The 15,292-nt window shown below is 37.9% G+C and overlaps 1 protein-coding gene across 1 annotated transcript; it reads right to left on the bottom strand.

Annotated features, from left to right (window-relative positions):
- Positions 1–4,667: 4,667 nt before the first annotated feature.
- LOC140862457 (auxin response factor 19-like) lies at positions 4,668–6,548 on the bottom strand. The gene is made up of 5 exons (XM_073265480.1): positions 6,455–6,548; positions 5,281–5,393; positions 5,100–5,195; positions 4,959–5,015; positions 4,668–4,727 (listed from the first exon to the last, which is right to left on the bottom strand). The coding sequence occupies exons 1-5, from the start codon at positions 6,495–6,497 to the stop codon at positions 4,668–4,670; spliced, it is 369 nt and encodes a 122-aa protein (XP_073121581.1). The 5' UTR covers positions 6,498–6,548.
- Between the last annotated feature and the right edge of the window lie 8,744 nt (positions 6,549–15,292).

The following is a 15,292-nucleotide window of genomic DNA, read 5'->3' as shown; positions in this document are numbered from 1 at the left end:
AAGTTGGCTCACTGGGCACCCACTCTTTCACTTAGTCGTGTCGCGCCCAAATTAACCCAACTCAGATTAACTAAATAAACATGTAGTAGCAAGAGTAGGGATCGTTCCCACGAGGAAAGTGAAATTTATTTGTGTTCTTAAAAATACTTAAAATAATTAAAAGGGGTTTGTTGGATTTTATAAACTACTATGCAATAATAAAAATAAGGAAGATCAAATAAAGAACGAGACTTGGTATCGGTCGACTACACCCTTGAAATTATTAATTCGATCATCGATTCCCTAAAAATAATTAATTCATATTGAATATTCATCATTGGAAATTTAATTCCTGTTTTACCTTAATTTTAGTTAACTAGACACCAGCGTTCTAAGTAAGCCCGTACCCCATAAATTAACCCAATACCAGCGATTAGATTTAAATCAACGGTAGCATTTAAATGAGTAAAACCGATGAATCTAGACAACACATACACAGCGGTTGTATTTTGCCTAGTCAATTGTTGTTCCAACGATTTAACGAATTCAACAGCAGAAAATATTAATCATAGTTGCTTCACAAATTAGATAATTCAAACAATTACGGATTTGAATTCTAATTTAACGGTAGATTGTATAGCAAAATCCTAAGGTGATCAATCCTAAGATCTCACATACAAGCATGACAATCAATCCAAAACAACTCTTGATATGCAATTTTGAATTAAACAATGAAAACTGAATCTCACAAATTACATAACCCAAGGGTTCGTCTTTCTCAACCAAGTACTAAAACTTAGCCACAACGATTCATGAATTTTCTAGAAAAATTCATGAAAGAAAATTAAATATAAGGAAAGAGAGAAGAAACCTAGCCGCCTAGAAAGATCTTCCACGTTCTAAGCCTCCCAATCTGATGATTGAATGTCTAAAAATCGGAATCAAGACCTAATAAAAGTCTAGAGTCTAAAATAAAAGAGTTCCCAAAAATAAAAATTCTTCCCGAACAGACCTGCTCGCTCAATCGGTAAATTGTTGCTGATCGAGCAAGCATATTTTTTCCATCTACTGTTTTCATAAATTTTTTGGCCGCTCGATCGGTAAAATGTTGCAGATCGAGCGAGCAGCTTTTTTTCCAGCGAGCAGCGATTTTGAAAAATTCATATCTGGGGATCTAGCCGTCGGATTGAGCTGAAATTTAGACAGCAGCTTCAAAACATCTTGAATTTCATTCTGAATGATGGAGATCGGATTTGAATCTCTCTAAAATGAAAAATGAATTTTGGATCATTGCTGCTCCGTAATTCTTTGCTTATCTCGGCTCTTTCTTCCATCTTTAGCTCCTTTTCTTCACTTTTTCTATATCAAATCCCATACCATGATTAGGAACTATAACATGAATTTAATCAATCAAAATACACCTAATCATCACAAATTAACTCAATCAAACATAGGAAAATACCATCACATCAGGCCTCCGAATTTGGTGTCGTCCTTCCTTAATTAGAATCCAGGAATATTTGGATTGTAATCCCCTGAATCTAGAATGCGATCTCGCCCGAATCTTCCCTAAAGATGAAAGGTCGAATCTTTGAAGAGATATGATACTGTGCAGCTGATCTGGAAATTTAGTTGACCTAAAACCTTAGTCGACTTGCCGATGTAACGGAGCAGACCTTCCACCTTATCCGACCTGGGCTAATGGCAAGGGAGCTCTTCCGACCTAACATGTTGCCAACGTGGGGTTGGTGGCGAAGGAGATTTGCCGACCTGCTGACCTAACATATTGTCGACCAGAGGTTGGTGGCGCGGGAGCTATGCCAACCTGCCTGCCTAACATGTTGCCGAACTGGGGTTGGTGGCGAAGGAGATATGTTGATCTGCCGACCTTACATGTTGCTGAACTGACGTCTCAGTCGACCTGAGGTTTGGGAAGAGGGTCATCGATGGACCGAGCTGATCTCCTCCCGAGGTATCAAACACTATTAATATATTCCATGTGTGTTCAAATCAAAATGGTATTTTTCTTGTATATATGGTAGACCTAAAAAATTATTGAACATTTCACACACATATATATGGTAAACTACAAAAACTAGATTCGTTAGATTTTTATATTAAATACACACACACACACACACACACATAAACACACACACACACACCCCTTATTTATGGAATATTTTGCACATATATTATAAATATATCAAAATTTGAAAGGAAGAAAGTTTTCAGACGTATTTTTCTCCATATAAAATGTGTATAGCATTAATATTTATCCCTTTATTTTTTATAACATAGGCTTTCTAAATTATTTAAACAAAATATAAAATTTTGTATTGAAAATTTCTATATATTCATATTTATTTACACAAAAACTTGTGAGACGGATCTTTTATTTGGATTATCCATGAAAAAATATTACATTTTATCACAAAACTATTTCTTTTTATTGTAAGTATGGGTAGGGTTGACCGTCTCACGGATAAAGATCAGTGTGACCATGTAGTGACCCAACCCAAATCACGTATTAATCAAAGTTTAAGCATGCAATTTACTTAATCTAAATAAAAACAACATATACTGCGGAAACATTTAAGTAGAAAATCTTACAAACTACCTACAAAAAAACTGGTTTCTAAAATAATAATACAACCCAATCGAGAACTTAATTCTAACATCTCAATACAGAAAACCAGGAACGATACAATCCTCCCTGTAGATCAACGACCACTACCACCTGGTCCGTCCAACTTAAGTCGTGCCCCGTGGAATGGGGTGTCAAGAACAAAACTATGTACGTTTGCATAAAATACCCATTACGAAGCATGAGTATACAGGTGCTATGAATGCAATGCAGGTGAAGGTATAGGAAACCTATCCTCAATAGAACTCTGCTCAGCCAAAGGCGCCATGGTATGTATGACACTCGGTCGTCACATCTGTAGGTACTCCCATACTATAAACCGTGGATCAATCCAGGTCCAAAAATATAGTTCCCATCCCCAAAATATAACGAGGTTGATCGACCCCTCTACTGGTAGTATCAATGAAATACCGGCTCAACGTGTCAATGCATGCAGCATAATATCAGTGACATTATAAATGCACACATAATTAATTCCACATAAACATTACAAGAAAAACGGGAAACGACAACAGATATAATCCGTTGTCGTAAGGGTCAAAAAACCGTTGTACTTTAAGGTGTTGTCGAAAGTATAACATACAACAACGGTTTATATCCGTTGTGGATTCCAACATACGACAACGGATATGCAACAGTAAATATCTGTTGTCGTACACAGTATTTCACCACGGTTTATAACTGTTGTCTTAAGTTTCCTTTAACGATAGTTATAAACCGTTATCGTAGACATTATTCAACCACATTTTAAAACCGATGTCTTATGTAGTTGTTTGCTTATTATTCAACCACGTTTTAAAACCGTTGTCTTATGTTGTTTTTTACAACAATTTTAAACTGTTGTCTTAAGTTAATTTTCACAACAGTTATTATTCGTTGTCCTCAACATTTTAAGTCATTATTTAATTTTACACTATGAATTCAAAACCGTTGTCTAATTAATTAGTGGTATATAACCATACAAAATAAAATATTTACTATATGCATTAAATCCGTGGAAATATTATATATCTTCAAGTCTCAAAAACTGTTACATGGATCTAAATATTTTCGAAGAATTTGCAACGCTAGTAATTTTGAACCCAACATGTCATGGAAGCTGTACAAAAATAGATGTACTTATCTGACCGAATTTACTAGTATGGAACCATACATCACATATTTTCGATCACGATTTCCAAAAACAGCTTTTCCTCAATAGTTAGAGGTCGATCTTGAAACAAAGCTCTTCTCCTCACTTTCGAAAAATATCTTCATTCCACAGCTTCATGCCCATGCCCGACATGACTTCCAGTCACCCAACAGCCAAAACTACAAGTAACAACAAATACCAAATAGTGTTACAAGCCAATTACAAAAATCAACCACACACCAGTCCATGCATTCTAGTTTCCAAGCATTGTATGCCATTTTTTGAATACTACTGAAAGAGGACCTCGTACCACAGTCCATGCATGACTCTTGTTTTCATTTCAGTGGACTTCCTATTTCTAGTACATTTATTTTTTCATGTCTGTTATGGTAAAATTCCAAGAGTAATTGATGTGCTAATTTTAAAAACAAAGAAACCCATGAAAAGAAAAAAGAGGAGCAGCAGAAGATATCTCCAGGAAAAAATAACAATAATCTTGATTTCAGCTGATAAAATTCCCTAGATTAAAACTAACAGACCGCAGGGAAAAATTAATTCTCATCAGCAGACAAAAGCAAACAACCAAAATCATAAAAAAAAACTCACAGCAGATCTCCTTGGAAACTTCAAACATCGATCGAAACCAATACTCCACTCACGAAATCAATAGCCTCTAATTGAAAATAGATAAATTGAGACAGTAAAGTACAACTGCATTCCCATAAATCCAAATCTTTCATGATTTGTTGTCCAGAATATGATATAATCGATAAAATATACGTACCTAGTAATCAATATATTTCCAGTCTTCATAACGATTACGATGACTCAGTGAACCCAACAAATAAATCATCTCCATGTAAGGATCAATAACAGTGAGAATCCATCTGTACAAGTAATGCTTCCTGGTCATAATTGACTATTGTGCTTAAGCCCGATATCAGATACAAGTAATGCTTCCTGGTCATACTATAAGATAAACAAGTTCAAACTTTTCTCAGACTGATAATTTCATCATATAGCAATGAGGGTGAAACTTGAACGAGTTCTTAAAATTGTACGGTAAAACCATTCAGCAAGTTAGGTCGATCAATTTTGTAAAACAAAAACAAAGGCTCGTGCGCCAGGAACATACTATATAACGTAACGATGCCCGACAAAATATTATTGAAAATAAACATGATAAAATAGGCAACAGACCTTATTCACAGGTTGAAGAGTCATCTGCGCATAGACCTCATCAGTTTCAGCATCAGCCTGTTGACACATATATATCATTAGATAAACAAATAAGGTGCTATCATTTCCCATATGAAGCATGCACACAGAAACAAATCATACATGTAAGGTGACATTGTGAAGCATGCAAATCAATTTGGGAGGAAGATTAGGATAACTTGGGATGCCATCTGTCTCTTTCTGCATCGATGCTGCCACCTGTTGCGGCAAAGAATTACTTCCATGGGAAACTAAATTGCATAAAATGTCATTGAATTTCAATAAGTGGAGATATGAAACATACTTGTTCGCTATGACCTTGAGGAAAATAGATCACGAGGCTTCCAACAGGAGGCAAAGCAACCAATGGACCGGCACATGCATGCCACAACTCTGAATTGATCATCTTTTTATCCCCTGTTTTGATTAAAAAAAGATGCAATGAAACATAAAACAGATACATGTCGAAGACTTTGGTCAAAATATTTTCTGTGTGTTTATTTATTTGGTTTTTTTTTACCTTGGACCAAACCTAGAATGTAAAAGTTTTTTATTAAACTTTGTGAGCTTCAATTCGTAAAGGGATCAAGTGCATTTTTCAAGTAGAAAAACTAGTCATCTGGTACCATTTTGTTTTCAAGGGGGGGAAAAGAAAACCAATTTAGCTACAGTCATCTCTCAAAGTTACAGCCTAAAAGGAGTAAACATAAAACAGTAAACCACCAGAATGCACTAGCAATAAAAAGGTTCATCGTCTCTGATGTCTGGCTAGCCTGTTCAAGTTGCCCTTCAGTCCAAAGATGATATGCAGCACCACACATGAAAATGTTCTTAACCCCAAAATTCCAAATCCCAGTTGGGAGCCAATTCGTATAATAAAATATTAACAAGAAATTATACTGAATGGACCTAATTCGCTTTCACCAGAAAAAATTATAGAAAGAAATACAGAAAAGTCTCATCTTTTTATCATTGTTCCCAATTTTATCTTTCTGATCGCAGCGATCATTAAAGTAGCAGAAAATAACTTAATCCATACTTCTAGGGTAATCCAAGTTCTTTATCTTTATGTGACTGAAAATCAGCCAAGAAGATAACTCCAAAGTTACGCGACAACAAAAATCATACAATTTCAGTCTTTAAATCTCCATCAGTTCCAAGGCGAAGCACACAAAACTTTTTCTACCAAACATAGAGAAATTAAGACTATTGATCCATAAGTAATTATGGAAAAGTCTGATAAAGTTAAAATTCAATCTTAATGCAGGATTTGCTAGTTTATAAACCAAAAAGTTCTTAAACTTTCCTTTCATGCGATTAAAGAATTTGCAAACTACAAAAAATTAAAATCTTTAGCTTTTCAGCATAAAAGTGAGGGTAAGCAGAAAACGGGAAAATGTTAGGGTCAAACAAAAAAGAAGAAAAAGAAAAGAAAAAAAGAAAGAGATGTATTGAGCCAATGCATACGAAGAACACACCTTCAGCATAATTTGCCACAAATCCACCAGAAGGAATCTTCATTGCCAAAATTCTGATCTTTACTATGCAGAATTCAACTCTTTTCACCCAAAATTTCTTCATTCCTCGGTGCCACATCCACCAACTTTTGCTTCAATGGGATAATAATGTCGTTTTCGAATTTGAACAACTCAAGCCAGCTAATTCAAAGAGTCTAAACTTTCAAGCAAATGATTTCGTCTCAAACAACCAAAACTACACAAACATCGCCTTTTCTCATTAGTGCAAAATCAATCTCCAAACCCAACAAAAATTAAATTAAACTGGACAGATATATTTCAAACATCACCAGAAAACCCAGTATAAATTTTCTCATAATTATAAATTATTTAATTGACAAACCTTTTAGGGGAGAATAAGGAAGACAGTTTTGGTTGATTTCGAATCCAAACTGTATCTTCTAGCGAAGACATCACTTCTTACATTTGTGAAGTCGATTTCTTCCATGGACTTGTAAAGCATGGCTTTGAACTCGTGCATCACTTTTTAACCTCGTCAAGGACACGTTTCAGAATTCCCACTTGAGAGTTGCGGAGGAGAAGTTCTTGTTTAAATAAGATCATTAAAGAAACCATTTTAAATCTTTTATGCATGGTTGAACAAATAATTTGAAAAAAAAACAATAATTTCAATCATCAATACTACTACATCCTTCTCTAGGAAACTGGAAACAATTGAGAAATGCCCAATTTGAAAGAAAAACATTTGCTGCAATCATCAATTCTAGTACATCCTTCTCTAGGAAACAATTGAGAAGTGCCTCAATCACAGAAAATACCATGTCCATAATCACTAAAGTTACATTCATGATTCTTGAAATGTCACACTGTGATGAGAACAACCGAGATAAGAAATAGATCTTATAAAAGCCCAAGAGTCACATTAGTCAAGCAAAATATAGACGTTGTATTTAATGTAAATGAAAGTAAAATAAGAATTGAAAGGTTCTCCAGAGTACCACATATAAATAATATTTTATATACTGTTTATAATATGCGTAGATAAGCAAGAAAACCCATGTAAAAAATCCCAGCACCTTTCTAGCTTCACCGAAAGAATATGTAAGAAGGAACCCAAAAAAAACAGAAGAACAGAAAACAGAGTCTCCGATTTTTAACCTCTTTTCTCGACAATCACCGAAAGCCCAAACAACAATAAATCTAGATCTCTACATCTACTAAAATACCACGAAGCAAGAGAACGAAGCAAGAGAAGAAAGCAACAAAACTTAAACAGGGATAGTCGCGACAGTGCAGTTCCGATCCAAGCTGTAAACTCGCGATTGAAGTCACGATCGGCGTTGCTAAGGCTTGGGCTAGATGCAACGAGGTCGAACGACCATTTTCCGGTGATCGACCGGCGTCGGAGGTAAACTGGGTTGAAGGGGGCGATGGGTTCGGCTAGGGATTGAGTTTCTCTCGTCTCTTCACTTAAGCCTCAAAGCGTGTAGTATATAGGTTATTATGTATTATGTATAAATTTTTTTAAAAAATAAAAATAAATAAAAAAATAACAACGACAATGGATTACAAAATGTGTTATCTTAGACCTCCAAAAACACGCACATAGACAACGGTTAATTAAAACCGTTGTCGTATGCCATAAAAAACCAGCTAATAGACAACGGTTTTTAAAAACCGTTGTCTTTGACATATATAAGACAACGGATCTGCGAAAACCATTGTCGTTTTTAATTAAAATATGGACAACAACAACGGTTTTTGTAAAAATCGTTGTTAAAAACTAAAAGACAACAGTTTAGATATAAAACCGTTGTCTTTTTAGTGTTGTTAATTAATATATTTGTTGTAGTGAAAACATGCAAACATAAAACATGCATATTCAACCAGAGTATCTCTATTAAGTCTGTACCTTAATCTCAGCAATAAGAGCAACCTAGCAAAATCATGATCTCTAGTCCAAGCCTATAATCACATAGTCACTATATCACTTATTGTGCTCTAAAAGCAATAAATAGACTGATAGCTACTCACAAAAGCTGATTTGAGTCTAGATTTTTACATGCGTCCGTCGTTATCCCACTGATTGCGACTGCCTCAAAACTTAGGCACAGCTCCCGCTGATGTCTCCGTAATGCTCCGCCACTCCCGGCATTTTAGTAGGACGCCTAGAAAACCCTAAAACTTATTATAAGAAGCTAGGAACAAGAGAGAGAAGAGGAAAATGAGCGAATGGAAATGAACCTCGGCACCCCTATATATATACAACGATCTGAACCTTCGATCGCACGATCGGAGCTTCCGATCTGATCGAAACCTCCGATCCCTTGCTTCCGAACTCCCTCCACCAACCACGTGTCTTATTCTAGAAGCTGGTTGTTGATAGTCCGATCGAAGCTTAATTCCAATCCACTTCGGAGCTTCCGATCTCACTTACGTCATTGCTAAAATAATATTCCGAACAACTCGCATTGGGACGTTCGGAGCTTCCGATCCTACTTCGGAGATTCGAACTCTCCTGAGCTTCCGAACCTAAAAATATGGCTTCGATTACTACGGAGCTTCCGAACTTTGTTCAGAACTTTCGATCCTCCTGAAGCTCAAAGCTCTACCGGACCATTTTTTATCTTTATAGATCCATTTGTGAACTCCTTAAACTAATTTGAAAATCCCTTAATAATGTTTTAGCCAATTAAACATAATTAGGTGCTTGATTAACTTAATTTGGAGATGGGTTACTACATTCTTACTACTTAAGAGATTTCATCCTCGAAATCAGGACTAGGATAATAGAACAAAATAATATTGAAACAACTTGTATCACAATACTGCAGTTTTTACTATACAACTAAACTGCTGAAATATAATACACTCAAAACTACTCCGGATTCTCAGAAAGCATAAGGCTCTCCAACTCCCAAGTTGCTTTCTCAGTGTCTCGACTCTTCCACTGAACCATGACTAGAGAAATGAGCTTATTCCGAAGCATCTTTTCTTTTCTGTCAAGAATACTGAGTGGTCTCTCCACGTATGAAAACTCAGGCTCCAGATGAACCTCTGTTGGTTGTAGAATGTGCGACTCATCTGCAGCGTACTGACGAAGTAGCGACAGGTGGAACACATTATGAATGCTGGAAAGATACGACAGTAACACCAGACGATAAGACACATCTCCAATCTTTTCCAAGATCTCGAACGGACCAATGAACCTGGGCGCTAACTTACCCTTAAAACAAAATATCATCACTTTTCAGAAAGGCGATACTCGCAAGAAAACATAATTTTTTTTTTTCAAAATGTAGTGGTATGTGCTTGGTATTGGCGTAACTTGCCTGCCTATCCTGCGCTGTCTTGATTCTCTTCTTGATCAACTCTACCTTCTCCACAATCTGTGTTGGAAAACTGGCGAGTTCCCAGACCAATTACGATTGATACCCGGTGCAGCGGAAGTTTAAAAATTTTTCATGGAACGTTTCCATGGTATGGGTATCAACCGTTCATCGATTGAATTACGTGTGTGTAAAATTTAAATAACAATTAAATAAATTTTACCTCAAATCTCGCAACGAGATTAATGGACACCAACAGAACAATTCTGCTCTTGTTGTCTCTCCCTGGAACCGATGAACGCCTTCAATCAGGTCCACGAACAGAGGTTTAATCCCTCTGATAGATTGCACTAGAAAATCTATCAGAAGTTTTCTGCGAAGAGAATACACGAATTTGATTCGTTATTCCTGACTGCAATTCAAAATCACAGACCGGAATTTCTCGGGCAGAGTGAAGGGGGGCGGCCGAAATATGTTTGAGAGAGAGGGTAGGGTTTTCGAAAATTGCTCTCAAAATAATGACCTGTTGTATGTAATTTCTGTACTGAAATAACTTATTTATAATGCAGGCCACTAACACCTTAGGGCCCATTAGTCATAAGCTGGGGCCCGACAAGCAAAGCCCACTCGTTCAGAAATTAATATAAAATTCATCGTGACTCCGATTGATGAAACGATTTCACCAATGTGCACAGAAACCATTTCTGCACGTTTTAAAGTCAAAATAAATTTTCCTGAATCCGAATTCAGTGGTTTCCAAAAATGTCCATCCCTATGTCATTTTAGGAAATCCTACTCCCTTACTCTTATTTAAGAAGTCCAACTCCTTAGTTCATTAAATTTAACTCTTTAAATTTAACTATCTCAACGGGGATTAAAACTCCATTACACTGTGTGACCCTCAATGGTTCAGGGATACAGCTAGCCGTGGGCTCACAACTCCTTGTGACTCGGAACAACACTTTCCGACTTGCCCAACGAATCATGGTAAAGCGCCTAGCAACATCGCCCCATGATTCCCTAGGTATCACTGATAGTGCCTACAAGAACCAGTAGATTTTGGTTAACGTACAGTACGGTCCCTTCATCCATATATCCCGATCGAATCAACAACCATTGGTATATCGAGAGTCGCTCAAGATTCGATAACTATGCAATGCATCTTGAAGATCAAATTAGTGACATCGCATGTGCTACTAAGAAACCATTTCTTAAATCACATCAAGTACTCTGGCCAGAGATTTGTCACACTAATATCTCCTCAGATCGCATAGGATATCCACACTCGCAAGTATGTGGTGAATCCTTGACAACAATGCATTGACTCCTATATGTGTCGTAACTATACCCAATCTCGACACCTGATGACCCCCATAGAGTCGGTAAACGAGTCAAAGCACAGCACTAGCATATAGAGTCTCCATGATGTTTCAAGTCGTAAGGACTAATGGTGTACAACCAAAACCGCGGACTTTATCCACTCGATAAGTGATAACCACTTGGAAAGTCCGGATAGGGTAGTTCGATTATTCATCCTATGAATATCCATTTGCATGCTTCGAACATCTCCATGTTCCCTACCAATGAAACGTGGTACTCCGCATCGCAAATGCTAGTCTCAAACTCGAGCGATCCTTATCCTTATTATCGGACGGCTCAATCGACTAGGAACGGTTTTAGAATATACAGTGACTATAAGATGTATTTCATGATAGACATCTCCATGTTCTACCACATCTTACATACACTATAGTATATTCAAGGTCTTTATCAAAACAACAATAGTATATCACAATATAACAATATGAAGTAATATAAAGTCATTGCCATAAAAGTGTAAATAATATTAAACAAAAGATTGTTTATACAAAGAGTCAACAAAGCCCATAGCCACACAGTTGGCTCACTGGGCACCCACTCTTACAATCTCCCACTTGCCCTATAGCCAACTAGTCATACTACGTAGACCCATTGCTTCGCGATGTTTGTCAAACAATGGTCCTGGCAAAGGCTTAGTAAGTGGATCAGCGATATTGTCTGCAGAGGCCACTCGTTCGACACTGATGTCTCCTCTTTCCACAATCTCCCGGATTATGTGGTATTTCCTCAGTACGTGTTTGGATCTTTGATGAGACCTTGGTTCCTTTGCTTGAGCAACGGCACCCGTGTTGTCGCAGTACACCGGGACTGGACCAACAAATTCAGGAATGACGCCCAACTCTTGGACGAAATTCCTCATCCAAACGGCCTCTTTAGCAGCAGCTGATGCTGCAATGTATTCAGCCTCAGTGGTGGAATCCGCTGTGGTGTCCTGCTTGGAACTCTTCCAAGAGACAGCACCGCCATTGAGCATGAACACAAATCCAGAGGTTGACTTCGAGTCATCCACATCACTTTGGAAGCTAGAGTCGGTATAGCCTTCCAGTTTGAGTTCTCGTCCTCCATAAACCATGAACATATTCTTAGTCCTTCGCAAGTACTTAAGAATGTCCTTCACGGCTTTCCAATGCATCTGACCAGGATTAGACTGATATCTGCTCGTGACACTCAGAGCAAATGCTACATCCGGTCTGGTAGATATCATCCCATACATGATACTACCTATAGCTGACGCATATGGTACATGTGTCATATTCTCTATCTCTGCATCAGTCTTGGGACACATAGACTTGGATAGAGAAACTCCATGACACATGGGTAGATGTCCTCTCTTGGACCCATCCATTGAAAACCGTTTCAATATGGTATCGATGTAGGTTGATTGAGTGAGTCCTATCATTCTATTAGATCTATCCCTATAGATCTGTATCCCAAGAATGTAGGATGCCTCACCCAAATCCTTCATCGAAAATCTACCTGATAACCATATCTTTGTTGACTGCAACATCCCTACATCATTCCCAATGAGTAGGATGTCATCAACATAAAGTACTAAGAATGTCACCGCATCCTTAACTACTTTCTTGTACACGCAAGGTTCCTCCGGGTTCTTGATGAAACCAAAGTCTTTAATTGTTTCATCAAATTTCTGGTTCCAACTTCTTGATGCTTGTTTTAGACCATAAATTGATCTCTGAAGCTTGCATACCTTATGCTCGCTTCCCATGGATGTGTACCCCTCAGGCTGCTTCATATAGATTTCTTCCTTAATGTCTCCATTAAGAAAAGCAGTCTTCACATCCATTTGCCATATCTCATAGTCATACCATGCAGCTATGGCAATAAGGATTCTTATGGACTTGAACATTGCAACTGGTGAAAAGGTTTCGTCATAGTCAACTCCTTGCCTTTGAGTATAACCTTTAGCCACCAATCGCGCCTTGTAGGTCAATACCTTACCATCAGGCCCAAGCTTTCTTTTGTAGATCCATTTACACCCTATTGGAACAATTCCATCGGGAGGATCCACTAAAGTCCAGACTTGGTTAGTATGCATCGAATCCAATTCTGACTGCATAGCTTCAAGCCATAAATTCGAATCCGCATCAGAAATTGCTTCCTTGAAGCTTCTTGGATCACATCCAATGTCGGGTTCATCTTGACCCTCTTCAAGAAGAAGACCATATCGAACTGGAGGTCTAGAAGTCCTCTCGGATCTTCTAGGTGCAGGCGTGTCCAGCAATGGTTCCTGAGGTGTGGGATCGTTATTTTGTATTTCGGGTTCTTCTCGAACTTCTTCGAGTTCCATCATCTCGCCTTTCTTATCCAATAAGAACTCCTTCTCCAAGAAGGTGGCATTCCGTGAAACAAACACCTTTGTTTCAGCAGGATAATAGAAATAATATCCGATTGAATTCTTCGGATACCCTACAAAATAACATAAGCTGGATCGACTATCCAACTTATCTCCCACTGTCCGCTTCACGTAAGCAGGACATCCCCAAATCCTCAAGTATGAATACTTAGGAGCTTTGCCATTCCATAACTCGTATGGTGTTTTGTCCACTGCTTTAGTGTGGACGTTGTTCAACAACAATACCGCCGTTTCAAGCGCATAGCCCCAAAACGAAGGTGGAAGCTCAGTGAAGCTCATCATAGATCGAACCATGTCCAACAAAGTTCGATTACGACGCTCCGATACACCATTAAGCTGTGGTGTCATAGGAGGAGTCCACTGAGAGAGAATCCCATTCTCTTTTAGATAGTCCAAAAACTCGGTACTCAAGTATTCTCCACCTCGATCCGATCGAAGTGCTTTAATACTTTTACCTAGCTTGTTTTCTACTTCAGCCTTGAATTCTTTGAACTTTTCAAATGCTTCAGACTATATTTCATTAAATATAAATACCCATACCTAGAATAATCATCAGTAAAGGTAATGAAGTAGGTGTGGCCATGTTGAGTCCCTACTCTAAATGGACCACAAACATCTGTATGGATCAAATCCAACAGATTTTGACTACGTTCAGGCTTCCCCTTAAAAGGAGATTTAGTCATTTTCCCTTTTAGGCAGGATTCACAAGTAGGTAGAGAGTTAATATCAGACATATCAAACATGCCCTCTCCCACTAGCTTGTTCATCCTCCTTGAGGAAATATGACCTAGTCTAGCGTGCCAAAGGTTTGCCGGGTTTTGACTATCGATTTTCCTTTTGTTTGTTGTTACCGGTTTGTCAATACAATTCACTGGAACGTCTTTTAGTTTTAAATTATATAGATCGTTTTCAAGTTGTCCATTTCCAATTAAACATTCATTCTTGTAAATACTGCAAATCCCATTCACAAAATTACAAGAATAACCATCTCTATCAAGCATAGAAATAGAAATAATGTTTTTAATTAAATCTGGAACAAATAAAACATCTCTCAATAATAATTTAAAACCATTCTGCAAAATCAAACAAACATCTCCAATGGCCGTAGCTTCAACTCTGGAACCATTCCCGAGCCTCAGCTGGGTCTCACCCATTCTAAGCCTGCGACTTCTTGTCATCACCTGCAAATCATTGCAAATGTGAGAACCACATCCGGTATCCAATACCCAAGAAGTTGTATTAAGTGACATGTTTATTTCGATATAGAACATACCCTTTGCAGTTCCCAACTGCTCAAGATACTCCTTGCAGTTGCGCTTCCAATGACCCGGCTTCTTGCAGTAATGGCAAACATCCTTGGATTTTCCATCGTTTGAAGCCTTTGTCTTTTGCTTCTTCTCGGGTTCCACTTTCTTGGGTGGGGCAGAACGTTTCTTGCCCTTCATACTTGGCCCCTTCTTAGCAGAAGATGAGGAGCCCACCAAGAAAGCTGGCTTATCCTTCTTAAGTGTGGATTCATATGTAACGAGCATATTGACCATCTCTTCAAGGGTGGCCTCTATCTTGTTCATATTAAAATTTATCACGAATCCATCAAATGAAGAAGGAAGAGATAGAAGCAGCAAGTCCACATTGAGTTCATGCTCCAACACCAAATCAAGGGTCGCTAACTTCTGTATGAGCCAAATCACTCGTACCCCATGATCACGGACCGAAGTCCCTTCACGCATGCGGCACGTCATCAACTCCTTAACA

This window comes from Henckelia pumila, chromosome 4, assembly GCF_033568475.1.
Source record: "Henckelia pumila isolate YLH828 chromosome 4, ASM3356847v2, whole genome shotgun sequence".
Taxonomy (NCBI): domain Eukaryota; kingdom Viridiplantae; phylum Streptophyta; class Magnoliopsida; order Lamiales; family Gesneriaceae; genus Henckelia; species Henckelia pumila.
The sequence above is the reverse complement of the archived record's forward strand: the minus strand, read 5'-3'. Positions and strand labels throughout refer to the sequence as shown.

Bases quoted from the DNA above. Each gene is read 5' to 3' on its own strand.
- LOC140862457 (XM_073265480.1), bottom strand. From the start codon at position 6,497: ATGAAGATTCCTTCTGGTGGATTTGTGGCAAATTATGCTGAAG. The intron at 5,196-5,280 runs GTATGTTTCATA...TTGCCGCAACAG, and splicing joins CTCAAGGTCATAGCGAACAA to GTGGCAGCATCGATGCAGAA. The intron at 5,016-5,099 runs GTATGATTTGTT...ATGTGTCAACAG, and splicing joins TTCACAATGTCACCTTACAT to GCTGATGCTGAAACTGATGA.